General features: G+C 41.4%; 1 protein-coding gene across 7 annotated transcripts in view; it reads left to right on the top strand.

Annotated features, from left to right (window-relative positions):
* Positions 1 to 21754, top strand: part of PTPRK (protein tyrosine phosphatase receptor type K) — a 255773-nt gene that overhangs the window by 151453 nt on the left and 82566 nt on the right. For all 7 annotated transcript variants that reach the window (XM_069974941.1, XM_069974940.1, XM_069974946.1 and 4 more), the window contains exons 8-12: positions 7276 to 7578; positions 11961 to 12070; positions 12439 to 12640; positions 13712 to 13817; positions 19920 to 20193. In XM_069974941.1, coding sequence (XP_069831042.1) covers positions 7276 to 7578; positions 11961 to 12070; positions 12439 to 12640; positions 13712 to 13817; positions 19920 to 20193 — 995 coding nt within the window. The remainder of the gene's footprint in view (positions 1 to 7275; positions 7579 to 11960; positions 12071 to 12438; positions 12641 to 13711; positions 13818 to 19919; positions 20194 to 21754) is intronic.

The raw sequence follows: 21754 nt of genomic DNA, 5'->3' as shown, positions 1-21754 counted from the left end.
TTGTTCCCACCTACATGTGTAATGTGAATTTGACTGCTTAGCTTCCTGGTCTTTTCTCTTTAAGGCTACGTTCACACGTAGCAAAACTAGCGGAATTCCGCAACGGAATTGTCCGCCGCGGAATGCTGTTAGTCTCCCTTTCATAATGGGAGTCTATGGGAGCTGCTGCTCTCCCCGCGCTGAAGAATGAACATGTTCATTCTTCAGCGTTGAGAGACGCTGTGAGAACAGCAGCGGGCGCCTCCCATAGACTCCCATTATGAGAGGGAGGCGCGGAATTCCGCTAGTTTTGCTACGTGTAAACGGGGCCTAAGGGTATTTTCACAGTACGAAATAGGCGAGGAATGTCAGTGGGAGTCCAAGCTAAAAATTCTTGCCCATCTGTAAAAATAAAACGATAGGTGCAGCTCACTCAAAGTGGCAGAGGTTAACTAAGCTTTGACTATAATTGGCAAAAAAGAAGTATGTGAAGTGCTGCGGAATCTGTGTGCGCTATACAAATAAAAGCATTATTATTATTACCCTTGTCCTAAGAGAATGGACCCTGGTCCATCTGTGCAAAACGGGCAGGGAAGACCTCAGCCAGATAGTAAACGTTTTCATTGTTGCTCTCCAATGATAACTGCAGTACAGCCTTTTGTATGTGACTTTTATCAGTCAATGGAAGCCTGGAGGAAGCAACATATGGGCGCCATGGTTGGACATCATTTCTGCTAACATTATCGCTGACACTTTTGTATATCACTTGCTGTTGACAATAATATAAATGTCCTTTGTGGCACTATATTATCTGTGTCCCAGTTTTGTTTTTTTTTAGACTTCGCAAAAAGTTCACTACCCAACAAAACTTTTTTTTTTTTTGCAAAGTTTGAAACAATTTCACCGGGGTAGTGCAAACAGGTAAGTATAGCAAATTTTTTGAACCGCACTAAAACCTCTAAACATCTGCAGACGTTTAGCTGTTAGTTTGGTTTGTTTACAGTTTGGTCCAGAGGAGTCCAAATTTTTCATTAACATTTGTCTAATCTGCCGAACTAAACTTTTGGAAAATTCCCTCCTCTTCAGTATATACCTATTTGCTCATATTATACATAATCTAATCAAATGTATTCTTATATTATACACAGTATTGCTATCAGTGTTTCTGCTCTACCTTGTTCTCTACAGATTGGGCTATTTTTATTGTTCTTATATAAAGATTTTTAAAAATCAGGGGAGGAAATTTATCAAGCGTATCCTGTGTGTGGCTCTTACAGTATGTCACCCAAATGATTTGTTAAACTAGTGGAAAATAATGGGAGGAAGCCATCACACAGGGCTGTAAATCTATGAAGCGGCCATGTAGAGGATGTCACTGATGGTACATGTAAATAAAAGAAAATCCAGTATCCATTGGTCCTCTCCAGTCTTCAAGGGTTCAATGGTTGGAAATAGCTGGTGAGCTGGGAGATGTCATTGCATCCAATTTCATGCTGACAAGTGTGTATTCCCAAGAGGTCAAAGAATTGATGCTCTCATTTTCACAGACTGGTTAGATTGAACCAGGCATTGCAATCTACACTTCAAGCTTTTGCTGAAAGACGCCAGAGAAACAGCTTGTCATTCAGCAAAGTTCTTGTTGAACTTGCTTCTTTGGAAATAGCTTTATGTCAAAAGCTTTTCGGACATCTCTCAAGATTTCCCTGCAACTGACAGCTGGATAATAAGTTTTATCATTAAGATGTGCTTCAAGGAATGCATCCAACTACTGTTATGCTTTACTATTGTTGAAGCCTGGGGTTTTCTCTTATCCAAAGGAATAACAGACAACCGTGCTGCTAAGATTTTGTCACTAGTAAATTTAAATCATTAGATATGTTCTTGTTTAACTCAAATACAGATGTATTAGCCCAGACTTGATGGGTTACGAATTTTGGTTAACATACTACACGACTGACTGTTAACTCTGCTGTATCTGTACCTCTTATGTTAGTCTATGCTAATACACATGCAGCCAAGTTACTGGGCATTCCCACTTATTGCGCATGGCCTGTACATACAGACAATGTGCTACAGAACAGAGTTTGGAGTTCTGGGTGTCATCATTCATCATGATTGGAGTTTCAAAACTGTTGAAATCTTCACGCTGCTGTACTAACAGAGGCTCTGCTCACATCATGTTTGAATTCTGTTCTGGCTAATTAGGTGCATGGCTGATACTAGTTCTATTGGATACAAACGTCATATTAATGCCAAAACTAGTTATGGTTTCACACAGACAAGTCAACACAGTGATGTTGATTTTACTACTGGTTGAAACTTTTCTAGCACTTTTGCTCTGTTTGTAGTTAAGGGAGAAGCCCGTCCATTTGCTAAATCTCACAGACGGCAGGAGAGAACATAACACTCAATCGTGTCTTACCTTATTCCGTGCCTAGGATGTGCCATGTGACAGGCTTAGGGACCCCTGCTGGAAGACATATTACCCTGAGTTCTGATGACGCCCGGCCGATGAATTGCGCACTCAGCCATTTAGTGACTGCAGCGGCGTGCCGCCTCAGTCACCGACTGGCTGAGTGGGCTGGCCATCAACCAGGTCGTGATGTGTGCTCTGCAGGATATCCTGAAGCTCATCAGGGGCCAGGGAGCAGGGATCCAGCCCTGGAGAGGTGAGTTGGGATAGTTGGTTCCTCTCTGCCCCTGTAATTTGAACATTTTTTTTTTCCCCCACATGGCCGGACTTCTCCTTTAAAGTTGTTCTGCAAACACTGGATCATAAGCAAAAGGATTGTGCATAGGATACGATAGGATTGTGTAACAAATTTTAAGCTAGTGTGAACGCTTATGTATTGAGCTTATATGTGCTTTACATGATTCTTACAACCTAAAGATGTGATTCACTTAAGCTTTTGGCTGGCTCAGTTTCCACACCCAGCATAAGCAGATTAAAACTGGAATTAACATAGTAGTGAAGACTTCTGACATTTTGTTTCCTGCTTAATTAAGCATATACTTTTTGCCAAGTCATTAATGGAGTGCATTAGAAATGCAGTTGTGGAGTTTAGCATCTGTGTATTAGGGTGAGAGAACTGGAGCCAGAGCTTGTTAAATATTGGCTGCTGAGGGTAGATAAGAACGATCCTTTAAGGCTTACATAAATATGTATAAAGACCTAATAAATGTTTAATTTACAGTTGAGTTAATCATCAGCCCAATAACCAATCACTTGACGCAGTGCTGCAAATTAGTAGAATGCACTGATTGTTTGACGGCTTCATTTATTCATCAGATCATTTCACACCCATAAACACTCAATCTTATACCTACTTATACCTAAGTGTAAAACTCCCAATTTATAGGGGAACTCTGGTTAAGAAAGATTTATTCCTATTCAATACCCATTAATAATTGAAGCTTATTTGTAATAATTTAAATAAAAATCCTCACTGCCTTTTCCACTCTCTCTATTCCAATGTCCTCCCCCTCCCTTCTGAGACAGAAGTCACATGATCTGACATTACATAGTGATCCCTTGGCCAAGGGCGGGAAACAGCCCCTCCATAGTAGTATAGGGGAAGGGAGACCCTGTTTCATCTCTCTCTCGTAAATGGATAGATAAACAGAAAGAAAGATGCACTGTTTTTACTCTGCAAAGCAGAAGCAGATCGAACCAAACCAGTGGGCGGATACTGCAAGACAGGGGCGGGTGCATGGCAGTTGGTTCTAAGTGCAATGCTTGCTGGGAAATGTAGTTTTCTGGCTGGGTGTCATGATTTAAAACTAAAATTATTTTTAAAAGCTTGATTCTGGTGCTAGGAGCAGCATAGACAAATGATTTTATTTTACACACTAATACATTGGAATTGCTGTAATTTAAGGTTTATTTCAGGAACAGTCTGTTAATAGTGTTGTTGTAACAGAATTTAATGTTGACCCCAATTCTTTCACTGTGATTGATGCTTTTTTTTTTTTTTTTTTGTACTATAGCGCTTTTCCCCCCCTCCTTTTTAAAATAGTCTGTAGTTTTTTAGGGCCTCTGATGTATATACAGTAGCAAGTAATTATTTGACTTGTTCTGGTTAGGGGCTTTCCCAGTACTGTTACAGTTTTTAATTCTAATACCTACGGTCACGGCTGCTGACTTCAATTGTGTAATAATTTAATTATGTTAGATTGGGAAAGTTATTCTTGCATGAGTGATGATACCACAAGGGAAACAAAGAGATTGATTGCAGCCCGGGGATTTGGTCTTGTCCTGCTGGTGTTTTCCAGCCGAGTGGAAATCCATTGCATCAACTAATTGAGCTCTAGTGACAAAAAAATAGTGTTATGGGGTCAGCAGAGGAGTAGAGACTTTGTCTATGATATTCTTGAGATTTGAAACATTCCTTAAGGGTACAAACACACACAGTAGATACGCAGCAGATTTGATACTGTGTTCAGTTATTTACATCTAATCTGCTGCGTATCGCAGCAGTAAATACACAGCGTATATGCCGTGTGTGTTTGTACCCTAAGGGTAAATTCACACAGGCGAATCCGCAGGAGTTTCAAGCTGCAAGTATTCCCACACAAGATTCAGCTGTGGTAATGATTCCATTAGGTTTAGTGCGTTTTTAGCAGCATGTTTGGTTAGTGCCTATTAGCTGCGAGTTAGCTGCGGATTAGCTGCGGATCCGTCCGTGTGAATTTATCGTTATGGTACATTTGACAACCAGAGGCTTTTAACATTAGACTCAACCATTCAACAATCTTCATATTTTGATTGTTAGCACAAGAGTAATAGCACAGTTCATGTGATCTTCCTAGAATCTAAAGCAAGTGTCTGCCTTTAGGGTATGTTCACACAAGGTGGATACACTGAAGAAAAGATGAAGCATATCACAGTTGCAGTAAAGTGGATGGGATTTGTAGAAGTCTTGTTTACATGCTGCATATTTATTTATTTATAAATGTACTTGTCCTTTCAAAAAAAAAAAAAAAAAAGTAAAAAAATGTGTAAACATTATTAGATTAACCTTTCTGTGGTGCTTTTCGTGCTGTTACTGAGCTCCTTAGACAGTTCAGATGGTCTGGAGGCTTACAACTTGCAGGTTCACAGGATTTCTCTTCCACGAGGCACTTGGTATGCCACACTCTCACTTCCTGCAATCCTTTTGCTGAGGCTGTTACTAGAGACAGATTGGCATTGACAACAGGCGGTGGACAGCAGATTGTAAAGAAAAGAGTCACCTTTTGGCCTAGAGTAGAAAATCTAACATAGAAAAAGTGGGGGTTTTCTGAAAGAGGTTGGATTTCACTGGATCACTTACCTAGTAGTCAGAAACGTTTTACATGTTTTGGTGGTCATATACAGTCAGCATGAATAGTGGTATATACTGTGCATCAATTTCAGACAGATTATTATGGGCCTTTCATGGCCCCCATACACTTTAGAACTTAGTTGGCCATACCCGCCACTTGTGGCGGATTTGTCCCTCAATCTGAGGTGTATTGGGCTTTCCTGAAAAACCACTGATGATTGCGGTGGTAATAGGGGTCAGGCATGATGGAAAATCACAATTTCCATTTTCCATCGACCCCTTTGATCAAGGAGAAAAGTTGCAGCAAGAACACTCTTGCCACGGCTTACGGCTGGCAGGAGAGATAACTGATAGCCGAACACCAAGTACAAAACTGAAAATTATTTTCCCTGCATACAGGGTGTAGAAATTATTCCCCTCTCACTTACTAAGCGAGTTATAGACAGACACAACTTGTTATATTTTCTAGCTCTTGCATTTTGTCAACTTTGTGCAGTAAACTTGGCTATGAGCAGCAGTAAATGGCTATTAAAAGCTGTGTCATCCCAGAGACTGGTACTTTAACTGAGCAATTAGTTCAATTAGCTGAATGAATCGGCATGCAAGAGGATTCATGGCAATCCAGGCGATATTGATGCTTTTCTAGTATGATGTATCGGCTAATTTACTTCTTAAGCAAAAAAATTAAAAGCGACAGCTGCATGGTTGTCTCCTCACATCCCCATGCATCTGCTCCAAGCACTATTAAAATGGATCATGCTATTAATTAACATTTCCTCTTTAATGTTGTTGAATCTTAAACATTGATTAAAAACCCACAGGGAAGATCTCTGCGCTGCAGGATGTTATACAAAACAGCAACGGTGGTTCACCTTAAGGGGGGCATCTTGTCAGAGCTGCAGCTGTCTTTTCTTGGTCCTTACCTGCTGTAAGCTTTGTAGTTTTTCTCTGTGTGACTGAAAATTTTAAGTACATTTACTTGTATTACGACTAGTGTGTGTCTAGAGTTGTGAAGTATTGATTCTTTTTTTTTTTTTTTTTTCAATGATGATCTGTACTGAACACTGTATGTAATGGTACTGTGTGTGTGTGTTTACCAAACCTAGCTTGAACTGGGGAAAAACTAAGATGCACAAAAAGCATATAGGTGCACATAGCTATCCCCCACTGATTGTTTGACACCTTTCCCACTTTTTTATGCTGCTTCTAGCCCCAGATTCAAACTTTTATAAAGGATTCGAGTTTTACATCATGGCAAACTACATCTTCGAGCACCTTAGAACCAACTGCTCCTGTCTTGCGGTATCTGCACAGTAAATACAGCATCTGTTCATCTACATAAATAGTTTAAAGAGAAAGCTGAAACAACAGTGTCTCCTTTCCCCTACACTACTCAGAAGAGGCTTTTGTTTATCTGCGCTAGGCCAGGTGATCCCTGTGTGATGTCAGTGGTGGACGGGGTAACAGATGAGGTCTTACAGCTTGCCTGGCAAAAGAAAAGATCACATGACCTCTGTCTCACAAGGGAGGGGCAGGACAGAGGAGTAGAGACAGAGTGGTCAAGGCAGTGAGGATTTTCAGCAGCTTCAGGGTGTTATGTTAGGATGTGCTTCAGACAAATGGCCCTATTCATGTAATATGAACGGAACCTATTCCAAACAAGTTTAGATTATGGGTGGGGATTGAACAAGGTTAAATCTTTAACCAGAGTTTCCTTTAAGGTTAACGCGTTGGAATATGACATTTTCCTTTTTTAAATATATATTGAATAAATCATGGTACTTTTGAATTTCCAGCAGACTGGGACAGAGTTAGTATGGGGGGTATCTATTAGCAGCTCTAGTATACTGCTAGAGGCCTAAATAAAGCATCATCTCTGTATGCTATACAGAAACATGAGGCTCTGGGTTCAGCTCCCTTGTGAAATGTGAAATTTAGATAATGGTCCCTCACACAATTTACAATGTGTTTTTTTTTTTCCTTCTTTGTTTAGAACCAATGCGAACACCTAAAACACTGAAGATTGCAGAGATCCAGTCGAGACGGATTGCTGTTGATTGGGAGTCTCTGGGCTATAATATTACTCGCTGTCATACCTTTAATGTCACCATTTGCTATCACTACTACATGGGCCACGGATTTAATAAAGCTGATTGCTTAGACATGGATCCTAAAGCTCCCCAGCATGTGGTTGACCACCTTCCACCTTATACTAACGTTAGCTTAAAAATGATCCTAACTAATCCAGAGGGCCGCAAGGAAAGTGAAGAGACCATTATTCAAACAGATGAAGATGGTAAGTACATCATTATAGAAAACGTGATGTTTATTCCATGTTTTATATATGAGTTTCTCTTTGTCTGGCCATGGTTTACTTTATGGAAAGTGAAAAATGCTTCAACGTTTACAACACAAGCCTATTCAAGAAAACAAAATGCCAAGTTAATGTGTTAAAGTACATGATCCGCGAAATATCTCTTGTCCTTTAATGGCCGAGGTTGTGTTTTGTTTCTTGAGACTTCAGTTCTTGGGAAGATTCCCACATTGTCTTTTTCACACATTAAGAAATTGTCAAGTAATGCTCACTTTGGTGGCTGCTCTGCTGTCAGACTGTGCCTGACTTTATTGTTATAAAGAAGTGGCTTAAATGAACAATTTTATGTATTCCTAGTCTTGGTAATGTTGTGGGTAGGATAAAAAACTGGAGATTCTTATAACACTTATTGTCACAATTTTCAACAGGGGTTGTGATTGCAAGCAGTTTTGCAATTTACTTATTTTTCCCTCTGTTTTTCTAAGTTTTCTATATTTAAATCAACATTATACATATTGCCACTAGATGTTGCCTTTCACTGTGTATGTGTGCAGCTCCTGCACGTCCACATCTAGTAGCAGAGAATCCTGGGGGGTGGTCGCATTGTATAGTCGGCTCTCCTGTCACAGCACCAATACCTCTGTAACCATACAGTGAAATTATACTGACTGAATTAATACATAACAAAGAGCATTATACTTACTGAACTCTTACATAATATAGAGCATTGTCTCCTCGTAAGCATGCAGTTGAAACTATAATTAACCCTCAATTGATATACAACCTGCATGATGAAAAGGTGTCTTTTCTTTTGTAAGCACGCAAAAGACTAGGACTCTGGGACTGTACTTGGTCTCTTTTTTTTTTTTTTTTTTTTTGAACAGGGAAAAGACGAAATATCAGCACAGAGGGAACATAGACTAGTTTGGCCATATGCATACGAGAGTATAACAACAAGGCAAAGAATGGCCGGCACTATAGTCTAGAGCAGAACCCTATAGCAAACAGGTGACAGCTGGGGATGTGCTGGCTGGTGCTAGTCGTAGAAAAATCTTCGACAAAGACAATTAGCAAAAAAGAAATATGAAAACTGCACTCACCGGCATGGATGAAAGACAACTTCTTTATTCTTTATGAATGTGCGGACATCGTGGAGCAAACGCCAGCTAGGTGTGGGTAAAAGGCTTGTTTCGCACCACTGCGCGTTCGGTCCACTAAATCGCAGTAGCGCAAAACAAGACTGTTACCCGCACCTAGCTGGCGTCTCCTCCATGATGTCAGCACATTCATAAAGAATAAAGAAGTCTTTCATCCGTGCTGGTGAGTGCAGTTTTCATTTTTCTTTTTTGCTTATTGTGTACGAGAGTATATTGCAAAACTGCTAGTGATCACAACCCCTGTTGATTTCTCAAAAAAAAAAAAAAAAAAAAACTTTTGTGGCCGGTATTAAACTTAAATGTAATTAGCTTTATCATGTTTTCCCTGGTACTGGATTAGTAGATTGTAGAAATGTGCTGCAGCAATAAAGTCCCATCAAGAAGGGAGAGCCCATGGCAGGATAAATCCATTCAACATAAGATATGCACAGCCTGTCATCATACATTGGCCCCTAGTGCTCTACACTCACATGTCAAACAGGGGAAAGACAAGGAATTGCCTCTCTGCTCTTTACCCGAAGATTCAGCTGACAGCTCATCTGTCTGAACAAAAGGACATGTCACATGTCCTCCCCTAGTTTGGGAATGCTTTCATCTCTTCGGTCACCTTTCTTATTTCCAAGACATAATGTGTTGAAGACAAGCTCCAGATTTACAAAGTTGGAAACCATGTCACTACAAAATGACTAATGCCCCTATTACACGAGTCGTTTGGAGGAGCAAACGAGCGCTATTAGCGCTCGTTTGCTCCTCGTTCCCCGCTCGCTGCCGCCGCTATTCAGCGCGGCGTCAGCGAGCGGGTGAGTGCGGGAGGGGCGGCGGGGAGCTGCTGGGGGGGCTGCCCGGGGGATCGCTGATCGTCCCGGCAGCCCATAGGATATAACAGCGTCTGCTGCCGATGCTCCTATTCAACGGAGCGACGGCAGCAGATCGCTGCTATATCAGCAACATGTTGAAAAACAAGCGACTGCAACGATCAGCCGACATGAACGATGTCGGCTGATCGTTGCACTCTATTCCACGGGACAAATATCGTTCGTAGCGGCCGATATCTAACAGGCAAGATAATGTATTTTATAAAAGTACCTTCTGGCGAATAAGCCTTTTTTGAGGTCACAAGAACACATACTACTCTTTAATGCTTCACATATGTCCAGCTGCAGTATGAAATGTGTGAAACTCTTCACACATTCCCCTGTGTACCTTTAGACCTTTCATGTTTGAGGCTTAGCATGGTGAATAGCCTTACCAGAAACATTTAATTTGTATCATAGTACAGGAAGAGGGCAACCAAATTATGTGGATCAGCAAGATTTGTTCAACTATTAGAAACTAGTGCATCGCAATCATGCTCAAGCCCATCGCTGCCATTTTAATACCGGTGGCTGTTGGATGCAGTCCTAGGGAGTCTCCTGGTAATCATGGATACAGCCTATGGCCTATTTGTGTATTCATTTTTTTCCAGGACTCCTTAGGGCTACAGCCACCTGTAGTCAAATGCCAAATGATCAAGCTCAAGCATGCTCCAGTTGCGCGCAGCTTTAGTAACTATACATAACAGTAGAATAACTATATGCATACAAAAAGGTACATAGCTCTTAGGGTCCTATTCCACGGGCCGAGGAGGGCCCGATCAACGATGTAAACGAGCGGCGATCTGCTAGATCGCCGCTCGTTTACTGGGCATATTCCACGGCCCGATGATCGTTGAGCGAGGGCTGCAGGGACATCGTTACCGATGTCCTTGCAGCAGCATACATTACCTGTCCAGGCTTCTTCTTCGCGCTGTCTTCATCCCCGGGTCCCGCGCTCTCTATCTTCAGAATGGCCTGTCAGCTGACAGGCCACAATCAGTCAATCACAGGCCGTGGCGGTCCCGGCCTGTGATTGGCTGAGCGCTCCGTCAGCTGACCGGCCATTCTGAAGATAGAGCGCGTGGGACCTGGGGATGAAGACAGCGCGGAGAAGAAGCCTGGACAGGTAATGTATGCTGCTGCTGCTTGTCAAATCGTCGGCCGCGCACCGCTATTCAACCGTAACGATGCGCGGTGGGGGAACAATGATTTTAGGTCTGGCCCTAAATGAACGATCAGCCGATGACACGATCATCGGCTGATCGCTCTCTCTATTTCACCGAATGATAATCGGCCGAATCGGGCCAAATGGGGCCGATCCGGCCGATTATCGTTACTGTGGAATAGGGCCCTTAGATATAGAGAATTATTTGTAGCATCAAGAAGTTTGCTTGGTTGCTAGCCAAATGTGAATAGCCGTTAAAGGAGGTTTCCGGCAAAATTTTGTATTAAAGTAGTGTATTGCCCCCTAAAAGTTATACAAATCACCAATATACACTTATTACGGAAAATGCTTATGAAGTGCTTTTTCCCTACACTTACTACTTCATCAAGGCTTCACTTCCTTGATAACATGGTGATGTCATGACCCGACTCTCAGCTGTGTGGGCTGTGGCTGCTGGAGAGGATGATGGCAGGGGAATGCTCAGTGTCCCTCCAGTGCCCTGTGTCCCCCTGCCATCATCCTCTCCAGCAGCCACAGCCCGCACAGCTCTGGGAGTTGGGTCGTGACATCACCATGTTATCCAGGAAGTGAAGCCTTGATGCAGTAGTAAGTGCAGGGAAAAAAAGCACTTTATAAGCATTTCCCGTAATAAGTGTATATCAGGGATTTGTATAACTTTTGGGGGCAATACAATACTTAGCCAGACCTCTCCTTTAAGAGATGCTTATGAAATGTAGTATTTTAAAATCCCTAGCAGCCATTGTACATATCACCATTCTTGGGGCATAAGTACATTCTTTAAGTGTTCCTAGCAATAGCACTATGTCCAATCTCTCTAAGGTAAGGATTGCTGGCTCTCATTATACTGTAGAATTTGCAGCTCCACTAGCGGCTTCAGTTACTCTGCCCCCTTGGGTTTTGAATCAACATTTCTAAGGATCCTTATCAGATCTCTGTGAACTTTCTATGTTTCTCTTGGCAACTTGGCTTTGTTTCCTATTTCCTAGTGCGTTATTGAATTGCTTTTTTATGATTGCATTGTCTAAGCACACAAAATGAAAGTGATGAATAAGTGTTAAGTGTTAAATAAAGTGCCCTGTAGTTTAGTTGGAGATTTAAGAAGGAATAAATCATTCTAACAACATTACAAGTATCGCACGCTAAAAATTGGCAAATTTGTTTTTCCAGTACCTGGCCTTGTCCCATTCTCTTCACTGAAGGGCACACCTTTTGAAGACAAGATCTTCTTGAATTGGAATGAACCAACAGAGCCAAATGGCATTATCACTCAATACGAGGTACCACTGCATACATCTGCTGAAATGTTGTCTTAAAGTAATAGCCATAATTAATCATGTCCGTTTATACAGATTGTTGTTAGCAAGTTCTTAACAGCTTGAGGTTATTGGACCATCATGAAGGGCAGAGTAGTGATGAGAATAGCGAAGACCTTGGACAGGTGCAGAGCCGTCTGTGCTGATCATTGTGCCTTTTCCCAATAAGTTACACAACATAAGGATCATTAGGAGACTATAGGACCAGTGAATTCATAGTCTTATTAGCGGACTGTGAAATTTGGCGACTGTATAAGTACTAAACATAAATTATATGAAAGTGCAAAGTGTGCCATTGCATCTGTTCTAAACTGCTCTTTTTATTTTGACAGGTGAAATACAACAGTATAAGATCATTTGACCCAGCAGTTCCTGTAGCAGGTCCTCCCCAGACTGTGACCAAGCTTTGGAACAGCACACACCATGTATTCTCTCAGCTGCACCCAGGCACTACATACCAGTTTCTCATACGAGCTAGTACAGTAAAGGGATTTGGACCAGCTACAGCCATTAATGTCACCACCAACATATCAGGTAATCAGTCAGAAATCAATGCAATTTATTATGGTTTCCTCTTCTGACCCAAATAGTTTCACTGTGAACCCAGGACATTTTTAAGGGCTAATCCACTTGGGTAAAATACTGTGTAATCATCCCCTCCTGAGACTAATAATTTGTTCCATACTTGTTGCTGTCTTCTCAGCCTGCTGTGAAGACACAGAAAACTGTGTGTGAGCTGTTTACTCCATCTCGGCTCTAAACCCCCTCCACCCCCTCCAGCTCATGTAAACAGTATCCCCGGTTGGCTGTCTCTGCACTCTTAATGGCAAGAGGGTTCATCTAAGTTCAGATTTCTGTTGATCTCACTGTGTTGACCATTCTAGCATTACAGAGTGCAGAGACAGACGGCCAGTGATGCTGTTTTTATGAGCCATCTCGGAAGTGAGGGGGAAGGAGAGGGTGGCGGAGTGAACAGATCACATACATTTTTGTGTCTTCAGCAGAAAGTAGCAGGCCCTGAACTGGGGGAAGGAGACTGAAGATGATAAGTATGAAATGAATTGTTAGTCTCCAAGAGGGGGATGATTAAACATGTATTTTACCTGAGTAGAATACGCCTGTAAGACTTTGTTCACATTTGCATCAGGAAATCTATTCATAAAGGACCCCAGTAGGGAATGTTGGATTTGTAGTACAAAAATGCCATTGGTGCCTAGTGAACCACATTGACTTATAATGGAGTGTGTCATGTTGATTTAAAGCATAGAGCTGCTTGTAGCACTATACTTCCTGTCAAAACATGTTTGAATCTGCTACTGGGGCTATGAACTGACGCATATGTGAACACAGTTTAATATTATTGCTTTCCCAACTTGGATAAGCTCGTAAGCTTTCCAGAGATGTCTGTTTTCTTGCGGTAGTCGTGCCCCCAGTGCAACAAACCACCTTACTACCCTAAGGATATAACTTCATACTGTACAGAAACTGCACCAAGGATGGAGGTGAGAAATTTACCTTCATCCTTAGTGCCTTGTGAGCAATAAGGACATATCAGCAGGCTAGATTTCCCTTTTTTCACTTATAAATCTCTTGCTTTTAACACAGCTCCTACATTACCTGATTATGAAGGCGTTGATGCATCTCTTAATGAAACTGCCACCACGATCACTGTCCTGCTCAGGCCAGCCCAGGCAAAAGGAGCTCCTATCAGGTATGTGCCAATGCAGGTCTCATTTTCTTTTCTGTATAAAATGCATAGAAGAGTTTTGTCAACTAAACTTTTTTTTATTGTAATGTAAAAACGCTTTTTTTTTTTTTGCCTAATGCTAACTCTCCACCAGTAATTTACTCCACATAGTTTACTTGCATCTATACATTGTGAATCCCTACTTACATTATGTGACTTGGGTTTTCTTTTGACATCAACCAGCCTTGGGGGGGGGGGGGGGAGACCTTCATACTCGCCCCTTACTTTGTAAATAGGGGACAAGTCAGTTTAAATCAGGAAACCACTTTAAGAACCTCCATGTTGATTATAGTCTATTCTGCAATAACAAAAATAAAAAATCTGGGAGTGCTCCTTTTAATTGTTAGTTTGTATGAGAAAAATAATCATTGACAATTCTGCTTCCAGCAAGTACAGTCCAGTTATTTTCCATGTTCTTCTTTTCCGTTTCTCTTACTCCTTTTGTTGCTGTTTTTGACAGATATGGTGGGCAGATTTTTCCTGGATGAAGGGTTCTCCCTTTCTGTGCCAAGAGTTGGTAGCTAAATAGAAGGCTCATTACTGAAATCAGTAATTGTAGATGTGACAAGTCTTTCTGGAACTTTACAAGTCTGTGCTGTCTCTGTCAATTATGGGATTCATTTTCCTCCTCCGTGGTTTGAAGAAGCTGAGCTACATTGATTATTAAATTTTGATGCCTCTGGCATCTGGTAGCTGAATTAGGCTTGTGCTTCATACATAGACAGAAGGAGCTACTTTGTGTGTGTGTATGTGAGCTTCAGTAGTCCTATTTGATTCAGAGCTGTTACTTTCTTTACCGGGAATTTGTGCATCTGTCATGGTAGTTTTGGTCATATCAGCACATTATTATAAAGGCGCACAACTCATTCTTTGCAAGCCAGCTAGGTTACTCAGATGGCACCAGTTAAATAGTTGAAATGACTTAGTGATGGGGAAACACTTTAAAATGGCAGTCATGAAGTCTTTAATTATATTATTTGTCCTTTGTTTTCTCAACACTGCTTGTCTAAGGAAAGTGCATATTGTCAGAGCTAATACTTGGTAATAAGCAGTGCTGTGTGCCTAATGACTTATTTTTAGGGAATAAGTGAAAGCATGGTTGGTATACTCAAGCTGAAAGGTAGCTCAGTGAACCTGGTGCTTTCCACTTGTACTGTAGACACATACTGTATATAGAGTTGCTTGTCTGCCTAAGCGCAGACACCATGTAGGGATGAGGTCATGCATGCCCAATCTCATTCTCTTCGGTAAAGGCCTTGCGTGCAAACTACAGTAGTGTTGTACACAGTTCAGTGAAATGGGAGCCTTTTAACATTCTTTAGACAAACAATTGCCATTTGTTAGGGAAAGCTGTATTTGATTGTATGTATCTTTATATAACATTACATCTTGCTATTTTTTTTATTTATTTTTTTTATTTTAATAATTTATTATAATTCTGCATTTCCAGCTATAAAATTGTTAATGAATAAGTAGAGGGTACAGTTACCAGAAAAAAACATATTTATTTGATCACATATTAACGAATCCTTCTGCCCTTTGGTGAATAACTATGGCAAAACAATCACTGGTCTCAGGGAGACACTGTAGACGAGATGGGCAGTTAAAGCACTCAATACAGTAAAAAGCACTCAATACAGTAAAAACCTAGATGCATTTCCCCCTGGCAAATACAAATATGCAAAATTGTCTGTGGGACCTCACTTAAGAGTCTTGAAACATAGAAGTAGCCAGAAATCGCTTCAGGAAAGGAGCTTCTAAAGGGATGGCTCCTTTTAAGGAGGCCACCAAAACCACCATATGACAAGGGAAATACCAAAGCGAGGTATCAATCTGCAGACAGCTTTTACAGGGTGTTTCTCCTTATCAGTGTGGAGCAGGATTCTGGCTAGGATGGAGCAATGAAACACGGCAATCACTGAGCTCAGGGAGATCAGTGAAAAAAATCCAATGGAGTACTCATTTAAGAGTCTCCACTGATTGCCCCCTACAAAATTTGAATATGCAAAGAAGGGGTCCGTGGAGCCTCAGTTGCGAGTCTCAACACGGGAATAGCCAGATATCCCTCTCTCCAGAGAAGGAAGCCTGTTGTCAAGGGGTGCCTCCTAGTGGAGAGAGCACCAAACCACCCTGATCCGTAGTCCCTCAAGTCCTCACTCTGTTGCGAGCTTTGGGATCTAAATAGGGAAACACCAGGGTGGCCCCTGAAAGCCAAAGTATAACTCTGTTGCGAGTATAACAACATACAGTAAGACAAGGGTTACCAAGGCTAGGCATCCATCCACAGACAGGTGGGAGCAATGCCTAGTAGACCACCACAGCAAAACAATCACTGATCTCAGGGAGACCAGCTAAAGAAAACACTAGGCTGTTGGAGGGATATCAGGCTAGTCCTGTGTTTCGAGACTAAATGAAGCTCCACTGACTTTTAATTATATAGGTGTAAATAACTAAACAAAGTCAGTTAGAAAGTTTATTTTGTATTGGTTTTTAAAGTGATAGACAATCCAGGTTATCTACCATCTGCTTGAAACATTTGCAAGGATCTCGTCTTCAGCAACTGTAAAGATGCAAGGCAGGCTATTTTGGTACAGTGGACAGATTTCTGTCCATCTGTGCTGGAATTACAGTATGTCAGTTAGAGTTTGGATCTGTATAGCTCTAAGCCAAGATAGCGAGGAAGCTGCAGCAAGGTCAGGAGGTGGGGATGCCTGTCAGCTCTTTCTGTCTCTAATGATATGACAACTGCAAATTGGAGCCTTAAGCAGAGCCCACAGCCATTCATAATGGTCAGCCCTGGGTTTGAGCCTCTCCATAATATTTCAAATGGGAAATGCTAACGAAAATTGCGTAAAAACATTGAGCTAAGAGCGTAATCTGCTAGGAGTCCTCTGTACATGCCGCGTTGTACTGTGACTCATTGAATACTAAATTTCTAAATGATGTTTTCACCCATTCAGGAATGTATAAACTAAAATACCCATTATGCAAAGATATTGAGTGAGGGTGTATGTTGAACACAGTTTTTATATTTTATGAAGTATTAGCATATATAGAGTCCTATAGAAAAGCGCTTTATATGTTTTCTCTCTAGTAAGTAAAGAGAATAAGTGGGCTCTTGAGTTAAAGGGATACTTCAGTAAAAACTTTTTTCTTTCAAATGAATGGGCATCAGAATGTTTTATATAGATTTCTAATGCACTTCTGTTTAAAAATCTTCTAGTACTTATCAGCTGCTGTATGTCCTGCAGGAAGTGGTGTATTATTTCCGGTCTCACAGAAAGCACAGTGTTGCCACATCTGTCTGTATAGTGCCCTGTCCAGAGCAGAAAAGGTTTTCTATGGGAATTTGCTCTAAACAGTTCCTGACATGGACAGAAGTGGCAGCAGAGAGCACTCTGTCAGACTGGAAAGGGTACACCACTTCCTGCAGGGCATACAGCTGATTAGTACTGGAAGACTGGAGATTTTAAATAAAAAGTAAATTACAAACCTACATAATTATAATTACAAACCAGTTGATTTGAAAGATCTCCCCCCCCCCTTCCCGGTGGGGTACCCCTTAAAGTTGTCCATACACCTTCAATAACTGATGGGCTAATGATCATTCTGCCATCAGGTAAATCTCCCACCTGTCCTCCCAATGCACAATTACATTAGGCACGTCTGAGGGTTCCTGTGTTGTTTATGGAGAGGGGAAAGGTCAACTGGACATGTAGTTTGTGTGTGTGTGTGTGTGTGTGTGTATGTATTGAGATATTTAGGTATGAAATATGTGGTCTAGATTTCGGCATCTTAAATACAGAATCTGAACAAAATCTCTAACATGACTGTGACCCTGTATTGTATAGTAACCACGTGTTTAAAAACCTACAAGAACAGTGCCAAATCTTCCATGTGCATGCTCGTACAAAACTATGGCCCTCAGCTGCATTTTTATGAACATGCTGGTAGCTGCCCACAGCTAGAGCCAGTTCTTTAATGTATTGTAATGGCTGATTACCTTTTTCGATAGTGTGAGTTTAGTTTTGTTAGGGTTTGTTTACCTGAATTTCCAGGTAATGAGAGGGAGGGGTCATAGTGGCTTATTAAAGGAGCTTTATAGGATTTTTTATTTGTAATCATAATTGGGGTATGTTCACATGTACTGTACGTTGTTTGCAACTGATCTATTACTGTCTCTGGGTTTCAAGCCAATTGACGGCTCGCTCAGCCAATTAGTGTGCAAGGAACCTGGAGACACAATTAGGAGGCACCAGGGAGGGCAAACTGGTAGCCAACATAGTTTCAATTGTGCACTGCCTTTAGCCTTTAACATGAGTTAAAGGAGAAGTCTGGGGCTGCAACTATTTTTGGAAGGGGTGGGGGAGACATAACCACTACTACTCACCCATCCTCGTCCAGTGCCAGATCGCCATTCTGGGACCCCCGTCGGCCTCTGGGACATCATAACCCGGCTGATTGACATCCCTCTCAGCCAGTGAGTGACTGGGGTGGGACACCGCACCAGCCACTGATTGGATGAATGGCCTGTCCATCAGCAGGGTCGGGTACATGGAGAGGTAAGTATTTTTTCCCTTTGATTTTCCCTTCTGCCCTTGCTGGATTTTAAATAAAAAAAAAAAACTATCCAGACTTCTCGGTTAACAAAAATCTGATGATACCTTTCTGTATAAATAGCCAAATAAATTTAGGTAATAAGAGTCACTTAGCTTTTTTTTGAAGACCCTAGAATACTGAAAAATGTCAGTCACTAGTATCTTAAAGTACAAAACACCTTAACAGGCAATCTTGCTTGAAAGCTTTTAATTTGAAGAAGTGCTGTTAGTGGAACCTGCAGATACATATTCTGCTAATGTTCTAAGTTCCATGTCTGTTATCATTTTCTTAGACTCTTTTGTCTTGTGGTCGAAGTTCCTGAGTGTATTGTCTATACCTATTGATTTGTTTAACAAATATATGTTTGTTTTCCTCTAATACTTCAGGTTTATTTAAGGGAATATATAATCAGAGAAGGACAGACTTATTAAGTGTTTTTTTTTTCATGTCATTACCCAAAAAACTAAAATCCTTACACTTTTCATTTGGTCACTGAGCTCCATCATAGACTGACACTTTTTGTTCTGTAGAGATCACTTTTCAGCAGCCTCCTCATTAGCATCACAGGCAAGATTTTATTGAAATGTAGAAACTATATGTAAAATTTTTTACAGTAGCTGAACACTGTCACAGCTCCCCTCCTTAGCACAGTAACCTCTGAACAGGTCTCAGAGCGTACCTTCTGGTAGCACAGTAGAGAGAGCAGTAAGATTTTAGGAGAGGTGATATTTATTAGAAGGGAAGTGCATTCACAATGTTGTTGGCGGATTGTTAACCACTTAGGGTCCTATTACATGCGACAATTATCTGACAAGATATCGGCCCGTGTAATTAAAGGCAGCGATCAGCCAAGGAGCTGATTGTTGTCTTTCAACATGTTAAAAAATCATCAGCATTGCTCCCTGTAATAGGTGATGCACTTCTGAGCTTGTCTCTGCAGTGACAGACTGCTTAGCCAGTCACTGGTCATGGGGCTGTCCTGTATTGGTCAGTGATTGGCTGAACAGCCGGTCACTGCAGAGATTGGGGAACAGGCAGGAGGACATCAGGGTAGCGTGGAGAGGGAAGTATACATGTTTATTATTTTCTATATAAAACAAGAGCACAGACATCACTAACAATGTCTGTGCAGCCCTGCATGTATGATCTAGAGCCTATCTAGCAGTGCGATCTAGCAGCCATGTATTACGACTCTTGGAAGTGAAAAACTGGTTAATGCATCATCTCTAGAGTACAGTTCCCTTTGATCCATGCTTACTGCTTTAAAAACCAAATACCTCACAGTATAGTAATTTGCATGAATTATTTAAAAAAAAAATCAAATAAAATTGGAAAATATAAACAGATTACAATAAAAAAGTATATATTAGTATATTGTTTTATGAGTGATACATTCCTGTAATGTAAATTGAAAATAACTGCATTATTGGTGGCAGGAGTGAAAGAATGTTGTTTCCCTTCCTGTAGTGCATACCAGGTTGTTGTAGAAGAGTTGCATCCCCATCGGACAAAGAGGGAGACTGGAGGGATGGAATGTTACAAGGTTCCGCTTACCTACAACAATGCTGGAAATGGTGGTTCCCCGTATTACTATGCTGCAGAACTGCCTCCTTCTAACCTTCCCGAAGCTGCACCATTCACTGTTGGGGACAACAGAACGTATCAGGGATTCTGGAACCCACCTCTGGCTCCTCGTAAAGGCTATAACATCTACTTTCAGGCCGTGAGCAGTGTTGAGAAGGTGAGTTCGAGGATGAATTTGCATATTGCTCTATGATCTTCTTTTGTTCTTATTGCAGAATATTCTTTATTATGTTAGATACATCAGTTGTGTGTTCATTAGTGTTGAGTGAACTTCATGAAAGTGTCAGTGTTTGGCAATTTCTCTGAGCCTGAACACTCTGCATTTAACTCTGTGTGTCTAGAGAAGGTTTATGCCGCCCTAGGGGGTCCTGGAAAACCTGCATACAGTCAAAGGCTTCATCTATGTTTTCCAGGCAGTCCTAGGGATAACACAGAAAAATAGGAAAACATTTTGCAAACTCAATTACTAAGCTAATTCTTCAGTACCACTTCCAGAGCAGGTTGAGAGTAAAGTATAACTTATCTTAAAAAAGAACTTCAAGACCCACACTCATGCTAAGAACAAGAGTGGAGCTGTTTCTAGAAGAAAGCAGGCATGTTTATATAAGTTTTTCTAAACCCTTTAAGGGTGCCTTCACACACACAACGCTGCGGATCCAGTGTCAGTGCATCCCTATGAGAATACATACTCGCAGCGGGATTGGTATAACGCTGCGTGTATGTAAGTTAACCCCCCGGTGGCTGGAGCATACATCAGCTCCTCCCCGCTCTGGCTTGCTTCAGGGGTTCCTCGCATCTGCTCGTCCCGCTCAACCAATCAGTGCGCTGCGCCACTGTAGCGCACTGATTGGCTGAGTGGGACGTCCAGCCAAGAACCACCGAAGCAAGCCGGAGCGGGGAGGAGCTGATGTTTGCTCTGGCCGCTGGAGGGTTAACTTACATACATGCAGCGGGATGTCAATTCCGCTGCAAGTATATATTCTCATAGGGATGCACTCACACTGGATCCGCAGCGGATTTTGCTGAGAATGGATCCGGTGTGTGAAGGTACCCTAAAAAAAAAAAAGTCATGTCTCACTGCTTTCAAAGCTCTTTGAAACAGAAAGCAAAGAATTACATAAGTGAGATCGATTGTCAACACTGCTTGTAGCCAGCAGTTAAAGGTGGAGACTGGTCAAAAATCTTACCTGTGGAACCTGGACATGCCCACATTCTCCACCAAGGTGATAGAGAGATGTTCATTAAAACAAATTCTTGTCTCATATTGAGTTTGTTTCAGGTTAAAATGTAGTTTAGAAGTGTGGTTCCAGTAATACGAAAATATAACAGCAGAAAAGAAAACCCAATGCTATGGGGATGCCATCAGGGAGCCAGTCAGGATCTCATTGCAGAATCAGAAACCTGGGTATCTAAGTATATTTCCTGCAGTTCAGGTTTCTCATTCCTGACAAACACGTACAACAGCGGCTACAACCTCCGTAACATGTAATGGACCTATCTCTGAATGGTGGACAGGTTAACTGTGGGAGCTGTTCCTGCTTTTTGGCAGATCAAACTATTTTCTGTGCTCTGTTGGGCCATTTGACACGTTTAGCATTCAATGTTCTCTCAGCAAGAGGTACAGTACCAAAAAGTATTTTTTGAAAGCAATTTTACGCTTTTTTTTTTTTTTTTTTTTTTTTTTTAAGCAAGAGTCAGTGTCTTATTCGACCTCCCTC

The sequence above is a fragment of the Dendropsophus ebraccatus genome, chromosome 6, assembly GCF_027789765.1.
Source record: "Dendropsophus ebraccatus isolate aDenEbr1 chromosome 6, aDenEbr1.pat, whole genome shotgun sequence".
NCBI lineage: Eukaryota > Metazoa > Chordata > Amphibia > Anura > Hylidae > Dendropsophus > Dendropsophus ebraccatus.
Note: the sequence above shows the minus strand (reverse complement) of the source record. Positions and strands in the feature narration are given on the sequence as shown.